The sequence below is a fragment of the Erpetoichthys calabaricus genome, chromosome 10, assembly GCF_900747795.2.
Source record: "Erpetoichthys calabaricus chromosome 10, fErpCal1.3, whole genome shotgun sequence".
Taxonomy (NCBI): Eukaryota; Metazoa; Chordata; class Cladistia; order Polypteriformes; family Polypteridae; genus Erpetoichthys; species Erpetoichthys calabaricus.
Window position 1 is genome coordinate 40,936,957 of NC_041403.2, and position 15,724 is coordinate 40,952,680.

The 15,724-nt window shown below is 34.9% G+C and overlaps 1 protein-coding gene across 4 annotated transcripts in view; it reads left to right on the plus strand.

Annotated features, from left to right (window-relative positions):
- col11a1a (collagen, type XI, alpha 1a) overlaps positions 1-15,724 on the plus strand; it is a 290,480-nt gene that overhangs the window by 154,659 nt on the left and 120,097 nt on the right. For all 4 annotated transcript variants that reach the window (XM_051933206.1, XM_051933207.1, XM_028811103.2 and 1 more), the window contains 6 exons: positions 405-458; positions 563-607; positions 4,972-5,025; positions 9,859-9,966; positions 10,189-10,242; positions 14,795-14,848. In XM_051933206.1, the coding sequence (XP_051789166.1) occupies positions 405-458; positions 563-607; positions 4,972-5,025; positions 9,859-9,966; positions 10,189-10,242; positions 14,795-14,848 (369 nt within the window). The remainder of the gene's footprint in view (positions 1-404; positions 459-562; positions 608-4,971; positions 5,026-9,858; positions 9,967-10,188; positions 10,243-14,794; positions 14,849-15,724) is intronic.

The following is a 15,724-nucleotide window of genomic DNA, read 5'->3' on the forward strand; positions in this document are numbered from 1 at the left end:
TTCAGACCACTGGCATTTCATTATATGACACAGTTGGACAGTATCCCTTCCATCAGAGATGTGAAGTTCTGCTGCTAGGCACCTTTGCATCACAATTCGAATTTGGTCCACGCTAGAAAAATGGACCCCAGCCATTGTGCACCCTGAGAGCTATTGTATTGAGGGCAATCACTGCTGAAAGAAGGCAGACACAGTATTATCTATTTTCAGTCTCTATGCTGCTCCTTTCTGATTTAATTTATTATAATGACTGAGATATGCAAGTGAACAAATGTTTTATGGATTGCTTCCATAATATTCTATAAAAATGTTTTATTTCAAATTACACCATGTGTAGTAATTTGAATAGAAAACTGACTGGCATTATATTTAATTATGTATTTATTTATTTTTCTGATATATAGGGACCTGCTGGCCCTCAAGGTCCAATTGGCTATCCCGGACCTCGTGGTGTAAAGGTAATATAATACATTTTTTGAAATTTCAAAATGTATTTTCTCTGATTTTTCTGACTTATAGATCACATGGATATGAAAGTGACTTTTCTCTCTTTGTTGTATAGGGTGCAGATGGTGTCCGTGGTCTCAAGGGTGGTAAGGGTGAAAAGGTACGTGTTGGTGAAAATTTGCCTGTGGTCATTTTATACATTGTTCTCCTGAAAAGCTTTAATGTTAGTTTTATGTTCTTTGCAAAATGTTTATATGAAACCTCTGTCTGAGCCAATTTTCTTTTACTAGAAATCGACTTTAAGCTTTAATCTCTGTAATAAAACTTTATGAGTATTTTGATTGTTTCATGTAAAACTATGCTGAAGTTTAAAATAGAAAACAGTATTTTGTGTGAGTTTGGATCTGTTAACTATCTAGGATAAGTTTGATGTTCTTAGCTAAGGCATGTTTTGGATAAAGACTGAACATTTGTAAGCCCGATCCATTTTTTAATGATGTTCTTAGTAAGAGACGCTGTAAACAGTCAGGGAAATCCCTTTCTCGGCTATACCGCCTACAAAGTTGGCTGGCAGCAAATCAGGAATGACTGCTTGGCAGACACAAGCTCAGGAAAACCCTTGGCTCCAGCAGCAGGGCTTCCCTTTCATGGTTTATATTGATGTGATCTCACACGTTCCTAGAAAGATTTGTTTGGAAATGGAGCCATTAGTGTCCCTTTAAATACTTAGTCTCTTCTAAATACAGTGTTAATGTGTGTATATGTATGATTTATTTATTATATTTGTTAGAAGTAGTTCATCCACTCTATAGTGGTTCATCAAAAAGTTGGTATAAAGTAAAGCTCTGTGTCTGCATGACTGTTCTCTGGGTAATACCGCATTCCCTCACATAATCTCCCACGTTCAAAGTATGTGTGTGTTGACTAGGAACTGGCCCTGTGCACATGTGATGGACTGACTCATAAAAATGAGCATCCTCCTCACAGTACGAGGCTGAGTACTGCCATCTTATGGTCTAGATTGTAATGACTAGCTACTCCTTGCCATTTACTTACATTGAAAAAGCAACATGGTTCCAGTTCCCTCAGTTTGGGACCATGTGCTCTTCCAAGTTAGCAAGGAGGTATCTCAGACTTTATATATAGGGGTGGCACAGTGGTAGCACTGCTGCCTCACATAAGGAGACTGGGGTTCACATCATGGGTCCTCCCTGTGTGGAGTTTGTATATTCTCCCTGTGTCAGCATGGGTTTCCTCCGGGTGCTCCAGTTACCATCCACAGTCCAAAGACATGCAGGTTAGGGGGATTGGTGATGCCAAATTGTCCCTAGTGTGTGGTTGGGGTGTGTCTGTGTATTTGCCCTGTGATGGACTCTGTTCCTGCCATACACCCTGTTCTAGCTGTTCTAGCACCCCCAGCAACCCTGTTCAGGATTAAGCAGCTTAGAAGATATATATATATATATCCGAAGCAATTTTCCCAGTCACATGACACTCTCAGACACGACCAATTACCACTCCTCTTGCCTTCACCGTTTCGTTTCCAACGAAAATATAAAAGTGTGGAAACGTTTTGAATGTCCCTCATATATATATGTCATTTATGGATTGCTTTATGGATACAACAATATTGCCATGGGTTTCTGTTTTGAGAAGAATTTTATCTTTGAAGAATGACTGTCCATTTGTGTCTATTTATGGTGCAGTTCTGGAGCATTCAGGTCTAATTTGGAGACTTTCTTTCACTGCTCTGTATTTGCAAAGGATTAAAGGATGTTACCCAGGATGCCTTACTTGAATCCTTGGAATCCACACGTAGCATTGCACATACAAATCACTTGAGCAAATCAATCACTTTCATGTGACCTTGCATTTTCTTTCTTTGTTTTGATATCCTTTGTAAGCCTCCAGTGATCATCTCCTGATCATTGTTTATATTAAGCGGGGACTCAGTGTCTGCCATCTTAGGGTTTGATTTAATTCTGTGAGTAGCAGTGAGCATATCAGGTTGTGGAAAGATTTTTTTATTTTAATTTAAAATTTGCAATGTTTATTCAAAAAAAAGGATTTGGGGTAATACAATTAAAATAATGGATACTGTGTATTTTGTTTAGTAATGGATGCATTGGGGTGTCAGATTAAGATCTATCTATCTATCTATCTATCTATCTATCTATCTATCTATCTATCTATCTATCTATCTATCTATCTATCTATCTATCTATCTATCTATCTATCTATCTATCTATCTATCTATCTATCTATCTATCTATCTATCTATCTATCTATCTATCTGTTTGCCTGCCTGCCTGACTGTCATCCTTTCTATCTACCTACCTATCTATGTTGTTTTGTTAGTATAATTGAAAATGCATCCATCATGGGAAAATACTTTAATAAAGAAATGCAAAGAAGCATTAAATATAGCTTATATATATAATATAAATTATTAAAATAAGCTATTTAGAGAGCATCTTTTTGTTGGATGTTTACATTGTTTTAGAGACAAACAACCAGGGTCCTATTTTCATTTTATGCAGAATGATTGATTGGCACATAGGAAATTGTGGTCACAGGTGTGGGCTTCATCTTTTTACTTGTTTCTACTGTTCTCTTTCTTTGTAAAGCAGATATCCTATTTCAATGAGTGGCATTTGAGATACAATTTCTTTTTTAAAACCACAACCAAGCAGAAAGCAAATTATTGTGTAATAGGTCAATGACAAACAGGATGTCTGTGGAGCTTGCTACAGTATATATAATACCTTAAGACACACAAGAAATATTTAGGTTAACACAGTCAAGACAGCTGCTGGTCATAAATGTGAATAAGCCTGCAGAGGACATGATTAATTGCTGAACAAGGAACTTTTAAGTGCTTCAAATGATAATAATAATATCCAGATACATCTATGGAAAGTAGAGCAGCGTCTGGTATTAGACATACCCAGCGCTGATGACTGCCTATCACCTCATTAACTAAAAACATTCCCAAGAGAAAGCAGTCTTGGTGTGAGACAAATGACACCAAACAAACACTTTTTGTTCTAGTATTTAATAATTGGATTTCCCATACAGTTTTATTAAATATCAGTTTGCTAAATTATTCTGCAGCATTTTTTAAAAGGTTATCTAGGATTTTAATTAAGCACAGAATACTTTGAGAGCACTTTTCAAAGTGGATTCAATATAGAATGAATATATTTCAACACCAATACTAAATGAATGAAGCATTTCAAAATCCATGAACGTGTCAAATGTTTCAAGTAGCTGTTAGTTTGTAGGTTCTTTTGGAATATTATTCTAAAGCTACAAGGTAGTGGTAAAGCTAGCATTGAAGAAGCTGAATTGTACTTCAACAGAAGATGAAATATAACTGAAAGCAAAATGTAATTCTTGAATGCACTGCTTTCAGCAAATGTATTTCTGAAGAGGTTTATACTTATTACATTTTTTTAGAATTGAATAATACATTTGGTTTAGTGGAATCATTCATTTTGGATCTGTTTATCTACTTATTTTTAACTGTTTTATAATTCTACCTTGTGGCACCCTTTTGAAACACCTCAAGAGCTTTGCATACCTTCCTTGATGTGTTACTCCAAGTTGTGCTCCTGCCTTTCAAGTATTATGTAGCCTGTTGTCATGGGTGGGAATTCAGGTTCTCTGAAGCAGGTTAGGTGCTCCATGCACTTCTCTTTGATGCCTACATGTTTCTGGTAAGGCAGTTGATTTACCAGAATGACCACATGTACAACCGGTATGTCAGTGGCACCAAATCTTACTTGTAAAACCACCCTGGATGTACAGTACATCGACCACAGATAAACTCAACACCTGCCTCAGTGGCCACATCGGCTCTTTTTAGTGTAGACCACCAGAACAGTTTGTTTGATCTCCTCAAGAAGCTCATTGAATGTCTCATTATTTCAAAATTAGTATATTGCCCTCACTTATCAGTCCTGGAATCATTTCGGTAATATTTTACATTTTACCTATTTGGCTGATGTCTTTATCCAAGGAGACATTTATGATGCAATTGGTGAGATTTCTTTTGGTTTTTCAATTGTAGCACAGATAGGTCAAGTCACTTGCTCAGGGTCACACAGGGTCAGTAGCAGGGTTTGAACTCATAATCTCGGGGTATGAAGTCCAAAGCCTTAACCACTACACCACACTGCCTTGCCATTTTGAATTTTTATCGCTCAGTCTACAGTCAAAAGCATTTTCTCGTCACCTTTCATCACCATAAGCATTTTTTCATAACCAAGTCCAGGTTCACCACCTCCTTTGATACAGAAATACTCTATAATGCTGTTCTTCATTAAATTACCAATGTTCTCTTTTCAACAGCTTTACTGCATAATTCACTAAAAGAATAAATCAGGTTTAACATACTGCTGCCAGAATCCTGACATGGAAAAATCACATGATATACTTTAATAAATGAATTTAACATAGAATGTATAGCCGATAAGACATATTGAAGCTATTTATTTTCATTGAAATATCTTTTATTTGCAGGGTGAGGATGGCTTCCCTGGATTCAAGGGTGACATGGGCATCAAAGGTGACAGGGTAAGTAGTAATGACTGTCGAATGGAGAAGTTCATTGATTTTCATTTTGCAGGTGTGGATACTGTGTGAATGCTATAGTCGAGTTTATGAAATGATTTTCTGTTACGGCACGTTATGTGAAAATGCATGCAATGACATCTGTGCAACTAAAAAAAAATCATCATTTGATGCCCAAACTAAAATACATTGCACATTTCCTACTTATCAAGAGGAGCGTTATATTACTCTTGGCTACTTCTTGAATAAAATTTACTGCCCAGAATATCATAATAAGCAGTGGCTTAATACATTTTTTAACTCACACATACTATACATTGATTATCATAGCCAGAAGTTCTTATGTGTGTCTGAGGGGGTTTGTTGTTTATTTTATTATAATACTTATATTGTTTGAGCTTTCTGTAAAGTTGTAATTTACCCTTAGGGACAAATAAAGTATCTATCTATCTATCTATCTATCTATCTATCTATCTATCTATCTATCTATCTATCTATCTATCTATCTATCTATCTATCTATCTATCTATCTATCTATCTATCTATCTATCTATCTATCTATCTATCTATCTATCTATCTATCTATCTATCTATCTATCTATCTATCCAAAAAAAGCAACAACAGTTAACATCTTTAGAAACTTAAAAAACAGTATACAATATAAGGACTTTACTTCTCTTTTAAATATATATACAGCATCTTTCTTATGTAATTGTGTATTATTTATTTTTTGTATGTTATTATTATTCTTATCTATTTTTCATTTGTTTTTCTTTGCATCTATTTCTTTGACATTTTGTAAAGCACTTTGAAACTCTTCCTGTGTATGAAAATGTACCACAGAAATAAAAGTTGTTGCAACATTCAATTACAAATGAACAATTTATAATATGTTGTTTTTAAAATTAGCTAGATTTTGTCATTAGGTGGTGGCAATTATGAAAATATGACACTGTGAAATAAAAAACAGTTAACGTTTAATGTTACAGTTTTGTGAAAGAGAACTGTACATGTACGGACCTCTGTACAATGTCATTTTTGCGATGGCAACATAACAGTCCCAAATCCATTTAATCCTGTTCGGAGGCCCATCCCAAGCACATTGTGCTGTGGCAGTAGTTGCGACCTCATGGATGCAGTATCTGCAGTTCAGACTCCCCACAGGACACTTGCTGTCTAAGTGGAATTTGTACATTCTTTCTGTGCCTCATTCCACTTCAGAATGATTTGTGCTAGGTTAATTTACAGCTCTAAGTTGTGTTACTTTAGCCGCTTTATTTTCACAAGAATGTCATCATCACCAAAGTCTGCATAACTAGAAGGTTGTGAGGAACTCCAATAAAAAGAATGAACAGAGCATGTATACTGCCTTTCAACTAACTATACTAAACTATAATGAGGATGTCAGACAGGTTCCAGTTGTTTTTGGATAGGAAAGTATAAACTCTAAATGAAGCATTGCTTATGTATATTATCGTTCGCTTCCATGTAGTAAATATGGAGGTAATTATCAAGGTACTGTTTTGCTGCTTTTAAACTCTCTAGTAGTTTTTTTCTGTGCTGTGTTACACTGTGCATGAAGGCCATTCCTTCTAGTTCTTTAGTACTAACACTCACCTATACACCTTCTTTCTGTGAATCAATCTTTTCATGTCTTTTTAACACATTGATCAGTTTTTAACCTGTCGTAATTGTTTGCACATTTTCTGCAGCTTGCTTAGGTTGTAACACAATTTTTCCTAAAAATGATTTGAATACAGTCTTGTCATTTGCATAACAATATGGATTAAAATCAATCACTCTTCACAATGGCAGCCCAACATCACTGAAGCTGATCTCCTCCCACAGTTTACAAATACAAAACAGGATTCAACAAGATGTCCATAATACTTCTCACATGTACTAATATAGCAGAGTTAAAATTGAAAAACATATGGCATGCAATGAAGCACAAATTGATGGTACTGAATATGAAAGTATCACACCATATTTATATATAAATACACACATTTATACAAATACTATCTATAGATTTTCTTTTTTAAATGGCGTGAATTAGGTTCTCAATTCCCTTTATTAATAGTTAAATGGAAAACTAGTATTTTGTCAAGAATAGTAGAGACCCCTGATGGACTTGCTTCCCAACTTGCTTTCCATCTTGCTATGCTAAAATAATAGAAGAGATGGTTCAGAAAATAGATACATGAACAGGACTTGAAAATGTTAGATCAAGCATGTGTTGAGCTAAAGTTCCTGACCATTTCCCACTGCTTTTGCTAATGCAGCTATAGCACACTCTTTATTTGTTTACTTTATAGATAGATAGATAGATAGATAGATAGATAGATAGATAGATAGATAGATAGATAGATAGATAGATAGATAGATAGATAGATAGATAGATAGATAGATAGATAGATAGATAGATAGATAGATAGATAGATAGATACTTCATTTGTCCCCAAGGAAAAACTAAACCTTTACTCAAGCTCAAAAAATATAAATATTATATTAATATAAATAACAACTCCCCAAGCACACATAAGAACTTCTGGCTTAGAAAACAGAGAGCCGCTGCTGTCAGTAGCAGGCTTGCAAGTGGCTTTAAGGTCCAGCTTGTTGTGTCCACGACTGGAAGCATGCTGATAGAGGTTTGTTCCTTGTTTGAAGTTACCAGTATTTTGTTAGTTGTATTTGAGTCTTGGGGAGTCAAGGTAGTACAGTGCTTAGCAGTACTGCTTCACAAAGCCAGCATTCTGTGCTTGTGTCTCATGCCTGGTCCTTGTTGTTGCGTGTGTGCACATTCTCCCAGTGTCTGTGCAAGTTTATCTCCAGGTACCGCTCTTTTCCTTTCACATCTCCTACATCTTGTATTCTGAAGCTCAGTCCTTTGGAGGTTCTTTGGGTGCAGGTTTTCAGTTCATCTAGCTTCTGCTTGTAATGGGACTCTGACTATAATTATGCAAGCTGTTAGTCCCCAGTTTATGTTTTCTATCAATCCAGTAATTAAAAACTGAATATTTACAGAATAGGAATGTACATGCAATAGATTGATAAAAATGTATTCTTTTTGTTTATTACTACTTTTTTGATATTCTGGTTGTTTAAGCTATTATTTACAGTACTAACAAGCACACAAGTGGCTAATAGTGAAATCGCTGCCCATTAGGATTCTGTGTTGCTTGTCCTGGTGTCTGCTCAGCTCATTATTAGTTGTCAGTAGTCGAACACAATTAAGAGAACAAACTCTCCAAAGAAGTAGAAAACAAATGGGAAAACAGAGTTAAAGCAGTGAAAGATTTACCGAAAAATGCAAGTATTTCTTATAGACATTACTGTGCTTCTCTGAATCCAAAATAAGAAGAAAAATCATGAGTGGTCTCCCCTAGACTTTCTCTTATACTCAGATATGGGGATGGATATTTGAGGAGTACACCGCAAGACAATGAGTATATTTTTATATTATGTACATTAAAGAACCATCAACAACAAATCAAATCAAATTAATAATATATTGAACAATTATTATAAAAGTAAAGTTGAATAAATCAGACTATGTATCTGCATGAATAAAAAAGTACCAATTCCGGTTAATGGAAGTAGCCCAAACGTTGAGAGAAATCTACGTTTTTTACCTAATACTTGTATGCAAAATTTGGTTGACCTAAGTGAAAGCGTACTCAAGTTATCATGTTTACATACACAAACACACACAGAAAAACACAGACATAATTCCAAAAATGATATTTTCGGACTCAGGGAGGTCTAAAATGTCGAGATTCATCAAAATCTCGAAATGGAATTTTTGGAGGATTCCAATACTTTCCCTATACTTCATATACGAGAAAGTAAAAAAAAGGACAGCTACTGAAATAATGGCATCATTTGTGAATTTCCCCTTGGGATTAATAAAGTATCTATCTATCTATCTATCTATCTATCTATCTATCTATCTATCTATCTATCTATCTATCTATCTATCTATCTATCTATCTATCTATCTATCTATCTATCTATCTATCTATCTATCTATCTATCTATCTATCAATTAAAAGTAAAATAAGTGAGTGGCTGTCGAAGTGGTTGGGATGAAACCCTCCAGCTGTCCTAGGACATGCTGGTTAGGCTCAATGGCCCTGTTTGAGTGTGGGTGTGTGCATCTTGTCCAGGGTTGTTTCCTGCATTTTGCCCACTGCCCTTGGGGTAGGGTCTGGACCCATAATGCTGGCTTGACTGAGACGGGTTATGCTGCCTGTGAGTTTGTTCTACCATTTACAATTTGTTGAAGTATCACTGTTGTGTTCATCACAAATCCCATTAATTAATTACCTGGAGAAAGTGCTTTTATATTTTGTATCTCTCACACCTGACATTTTATGGAAAACTTTCTCTGTTCCTCCTTCCAAAGAGCAATATATAACATGGCTCAGGTTTTTATCTGAGAAAAAGCCACTAGTTAAATTAGATTGCAAACATGTGTAATGAATCAGTCTTTGATTTTTGAATTAATGTTGATTGTATTAATTAATTTTCTTGATTTATTGCAAATGGCCTGCTCTTTTACACTTATAACAAGGCACTCCTATAATTAAATGTCACTTTGACTTTTCAATGCTGATATCACTTTTTATATCAAGGTGCTTCATGTAACACATGAATGTTCATGGTTGTGTGTTGCAGACTATGTGTAAGTTTGCTTGCCCCTCATTCACTAGTTTTCTTCCTGAGATTTCAGTCTCTTTATTTGAGAATAACCTCAGAAAAAACAACATGACAGCTTTGTCCTAACTCGAAAAATATGCAACATGGCATAAACGTGTTTAATTCACTTGTAGGGAGAGATTGGCGCACTCGGCACAAGAGGTGAAGATGGTCCTGAAGGACCGAAAGGTCGTGCTGGTCCAAATGGAGAATCCGGCCCAGCAGGTCCAGCTGGTGAAAAGGTTAGTTGCCAGGCCTATGGCTCAGATTTTTGCTCATCATTCATAGATGTTCACTGTGTCTTGAAGCAGTATTTGAAATTGAATGCAAGATACAAAGTGTTATTTTTAAATAAGCAAAGTGTCTGTGTGTTAACCCCTTTACTGAATTTCTACTGATCAAATTGTCATTTTCTATTCATCTGTGAACTTAAATCCAACTTTTTAAATACTTTCTTCAACTAGGGAAAACTTGGTGTCCCTGGTTTACCCGGCTACCCTGGAAGACAAGGCCCTAAGGTATATACCTTTATTGATTTGTCTTAATTGTTTTTAGGTAAAACCAATTTGATTAAAAAATATTTTCATGCCATTCTCTGCCAGAAAAGTTATCCAATTATTCAAACCAAAAAATACAGACTGAAATAAGCAAAACATTTGTAAATAATTAAAGTATGAATGTGGCACAGTGGTTAATGCTCTTGTCTCACTGTACCTGGAATTCCGTTTAATTCCTTTGTAGGTTTTTGTTATTTTCCATAATTGTGTATGATCTTTAGTGGACTAGAGAATTGAACTTATTTTTGGTGTTCATAAGAACTGGTGTTTCATCCAGTTCTAGTTCTAGCTTATCACCAGTTTTGGAAGGCATTTCAGCACATTTAGCCTTGAACACTAGATAACAGGTTTTCAAGATGGTTAATGGACACAAGAATAGATAAATAAAAAGACTAGCTCACGTATTATCCATCAATTTAACAGTACTTGGCATTTTAACCTGTATTTGAGTGAACTGCCTCCTATTTTCCAACAGTAGTTTAAAAATGGTGGTGTAAACCATTTGAATTTTCCTATATGTGGCCATATTAATTAAAAAAAATTCTATGAATTTTTAACAGTAATAATTAAAGTTTAAGAGTGACTTTAAATTGGCCTAGAATGATTTAATGTGAGCATGTCTATAAGTCTGTCTTCTTAAGGATAAGGATCTTGATCAGTTCCTTCTGCCTAATCCTCCTGAGATAACCTCAGGTACACACAGCAATATACTGAATTTAGAAAACGGCTGGGTAAATGAATGGATAATTTACATTTATTTGCTTTGCAAACACTTTTATCCAAAGCGATGTACAAAAGAAGTAAAAATAATCGTGTGTCATCAGTCTCATAAATGTTTGGAAACAAATTTTACAGGACAAGGGTACAAGATTGATTAGAATAAGTGAAGAGTTCACAAGCAAACTATAAACTAGTTAAAATTTCCAAATTTGCAAAATCTAACATTGTTACACAGAAATTTACCAAGCAGGAGAGTCATCAAATGCTTAACACATTAAAGGAATCCGAGTTTCAAATAAGAGTGGGGAGCTTTTTCCACCAGCCAGGGTTACACACAAAAGGAGGCTGTACTGAGGCCTGATACTTCGCAGAGATGGCATCACCAGATGCCATTCAACAGTAGACCCGAATGGTTGACAAGCAGCATAGGACTTTACAAGTATCTTCATATTTAACAGACAGTGTAGTGATCTAAAGAGAGGAGTGACATGTGCCCGCCTTGGTAAGTTAACAATGCCGTTGTATTCTGAATTGTCGGCATCAGCTTGGTGACACATGCCAGTGCACCTGTCTGCAGAGACTTGCAGTAGTCCGTCTGTGACAACACCAGAGCCTGCACCAGGAGTTGTGCTTCATACTCTGTCAGAAGATATTGTACAAACTGTACATAAAAAACTGAGAGACCACAGCAAAATGGTCCTTGAAGGACAGCTGGTCATCAATCTCCACCCCAAGGTTGCGTTAGTGATAATGAAACAAACGAAACAGAGATGGGGTGCTGAATAGGTGGATTAATTAGTATAATAAGATGGTCCATCTTTGCCAGGTTAATTGCAGTTTTGTTAAAATAAGCAGTGTTACTAATGCATTAATCAAATTCCTCTACACTAACTAAATGTTTTATAAGCTAAAGGTGACAAATTCTTATTGAAAAGCTATTTTCCACAAAGCTATTCAACCAAAACTACATAGAATGTAACAGATGATCTAAATCCTGTTGTTTTAATATTTCTGTTCTTGGCATACAATAGTATGTGGGTAAAAACATTAAATGAATAAAGCTGAATGTTGGTATCTATAGTTTAACAAACTGCAGTGTATAAATATTTTTTGCTAATTTCTCTTTATTATTAAACAATCAAAAGTATAGTTAAAACCTCAATATACAATTCCTATCCTAGCAAATATGCTATACCTAAATATAATTTATTACCCATATAGAAAATAATTTTAGAATATAGATTTCCAGCATACAGATCAAGGAGGTATGCTGAAAGAGACAACTTTTGCACAAGTATTTGTGCTTTGCTGTTAATCTTGAATGCCTTGTGTGATTATGATAATGAGAATTCTTTCATGTTACTTTCCAGATCTGAGTAAACAGTGGTATTCTCCATCAAGGCACATATATTAATAAAGGATAACACTGTGAGGTTTCAATATCTTAAAAGAAAATGAACAGTCAGAAAGAATACATAATCTGAGATAGTCATAAAAATAAGTCTTTGTTGAGAGTAATAGAAGACTGTGAATTAAGTAACTGAAGAAATAAATCATAAAGCAGAAATATATTTCCCTCTCAGCAAAATAAAATACTTTGTGGTCATGAAATGTTTTTTATCCAGCTATTATAACATATATAAGATAGGTGGGGAGTGCAATGAAATGCTAGTGGTCTTTAATTACATGAATTATGCATGAAGTAATGGAGACTGCTATTCTGTGTGAATTATTAATTGTTGCCATACATGCTGCCATTTTACGGTTTAAATTTACATCAGCCATCAGATAATTCTTATAAGTTAATCTGTAATTCAAATAAGTTTGAAAAAAAATTTCTTACATGTATATTGCTATTTTTTACATGTACAGTACAATTTTTGTCTTTTTCTACATTAAAATCATGTGAAAGCAAGTTCTTCAATAAAAGTCATAGGAGAACATTTTCTTCCTGATTTTACATCAGTATGAATCATTTTGTTAAGTTACAGTTGTAACCACGTGGGGGTGTCACTGAGTCCCAAAACACAGACACATCAATACCCAAGACCATTCCAGGTTCAAATAAATTATTTTTATTTGACAAAATACCTTCCACATGCAATTACCAGCAAAATAAACCATTCACAATTCTTTGTTCTTCCTCCAAAAGAGTGTTGCCCACTACATCCCGACTTTGACTCAATTACAGTGAGGTAGCAGGCTTTCTTTTAAACTAGACCTGGGAACTGCTTCCGGTCTCCTGTCCAGATCATCTAGAACATTTCTGGGTCATACAGAAACCAGGGCAGTCCTCCCTGGAAGCACCCTCTGCCAGTATCCAGAGATCCCAACAGGGCTGCATTTCCGGATGTTGAATCCCATGCCACCCTGCGGGTGTCTTAATCTGGTCCAGCCACGAGGAACACTGACACCAGTCATGTGGGGGAATGAATGCCTGGTTGGGTAGGAATCCTTTCTTTATCCCAGCCAGGGTGCCTGTCCTTCCTTCCTGGCACATACATAGTATATTATATTGATATTAAGATATTAAATTTTAAAATGTATACATTTTGCTTAAGTGTTTAAATTTGCAGGTGATTCATAAAGAAAATGAGGAATGCATGCTTATATAAATTGCCTTAGTTAATAAACATCATACAAGACTAGGTGTTATATTTTTAATATCACTATGGCCACGGTAGCTCTAGTCAGGTCACTGATGACGCTGAGAGGTGTGATTCACCAGAGATGGACCAGAGATCCCCTACTGGTCTTAATGTATTTATTTACACAGGTGATGCCAAGAGTGTTAAAGATGACATATAGATAGGTAGGTAGACAGAAAGGATGACAAATAGACAGATAGATAGTGACAAATCCTTCTACAGATGACTTAATTTTGATGCAAAATATATTAAATGTTTAGCTATATAGAGCAGACTGGAATAAACTGGAATAATGAGGTTTAAGTAAGGGTCTGGATGTTATTGAATTGGCTCTTTTTAAAGAATGCATATCCCACAAGGCAAATGAATTTGAAGTCTATATTAGCTGCTGGAGACTCAGAATGCTTTTAGCCTGTACTTCCCCATCAATGTCATCATTTTTAATAAACTGTATTTATTTATAGCATTTCCAATAATGACATAACTACCTAATATCATAATGTGTAGGTTTTGTTTATCACGTTCACTTAATGTAATGTTAAGTTAGTCTACATGTTGTATCTCTGAGTTAACAGCATGTTTTTAAATGTCATTTCTGTCCTAAACCCTAACTGGGTCATCCTGGACTGCAATCATAGAATAGATTAAGATACAATACTATGAATTTTTCATTTTTATTTTCTCATCAATATTTATTTTTATTTGCTTGTTTTAATTACTCTTTAGATTCAGGTGTTTAAAACATAAATAGTTTATTAGCTTCTGATTAAAATGTTAAATGAATTACACAGTATGATGAGTTTGTTTATGCTTTCAATGCATCCTGACCTGTCAGCGACACGGTAAGCTATTTTAAATTTTGCTCACATTCATAAGCTCATTTTAAAACCTAGATGTTAATTTCTTTGAAATATTCTCATTAAAATGTGCAGCTGCTTTAGACTGACAGTGTCATGTTATGTCTGTGACCATCAAAAAATAAATAAATTTCGCACTTTGTACACTGTTTACTTCTTCTTTGTAATAGTAATAGTATTTAAATATTGAGTTGAACATGCACTCATCTGAATGAAGTCTTGATTACAAGGTGACACAATGCCATGTCTCATAAGGATTCTGTCTTTATTTATTTGATTTTTTACTAGGGTTCAACTGGTTTCCCTGGATTTCCAGGTGCCAATGGTGAAAAAGGAGCCAGGGTAAGATTTTCATACTTTTTTAGTAAGCATTTGCTGAATTTACTTAATAAAAGCATATTTTCATTTTAATTTTTCATACTATCTATCTATCTATCTATCTATCTATCTATCTATCTATCTATCTATCTATCTATCTATCTATCTATCTATCTATCTATCTATCTATCTATCTATCTATCTATCTATCTATCTATCTATCTTTTTGTCATATTTGACAGAAGTCACACTTTTCTAGCATATTTTATCTGGTCCATTGGCACATTGCTTAGCTTATCTTTACTCACAGATCAGGAGACCTTTCTAGGTTTGATTCCCAGCCCAGAGTTTTTTCATTCTTCTTGAACTTGTGTGGGCTTTACATTTTTATGTGATAGGTAACCCTAAATAGGCTTTACATTAATAAGTGAGGGCTAATGTATGAGTGTGTTCTGTCATTTCCTGTGATCCCATCCAGATACCATGGCCCCCTGGCTCCCCACAATCCTGAAGTGGAGGAGATGTGGTTAGGAAATTGATGGATGTGCCAAGGGTTTTTTTTTTTTAATTATTTCTACCTTTCTGATCCTATAACTTTAATAGAGTTTGGGTACATTTACTAAGAATTAATATTTAATACAGGGAATTCCCTCTCATTTAACTCTTTAATTCATACTAAATTAGTGATTTAACAGTACCAATTGAACAATTAGGACATCCTAAAGTAATGTTTTGCAGTATATCTGTAGACATCTTGATTACCATTCTGTCTCCAATAGTTCAGTAATATTACTTATTAACCTGCTTTTAGTTGTCTGTTCATGACATTTTTGACAATCACTTTATACCAGTATAGCACTTGAATTATGTTAAATACTTCAGACCAAGTTGAACCATGTC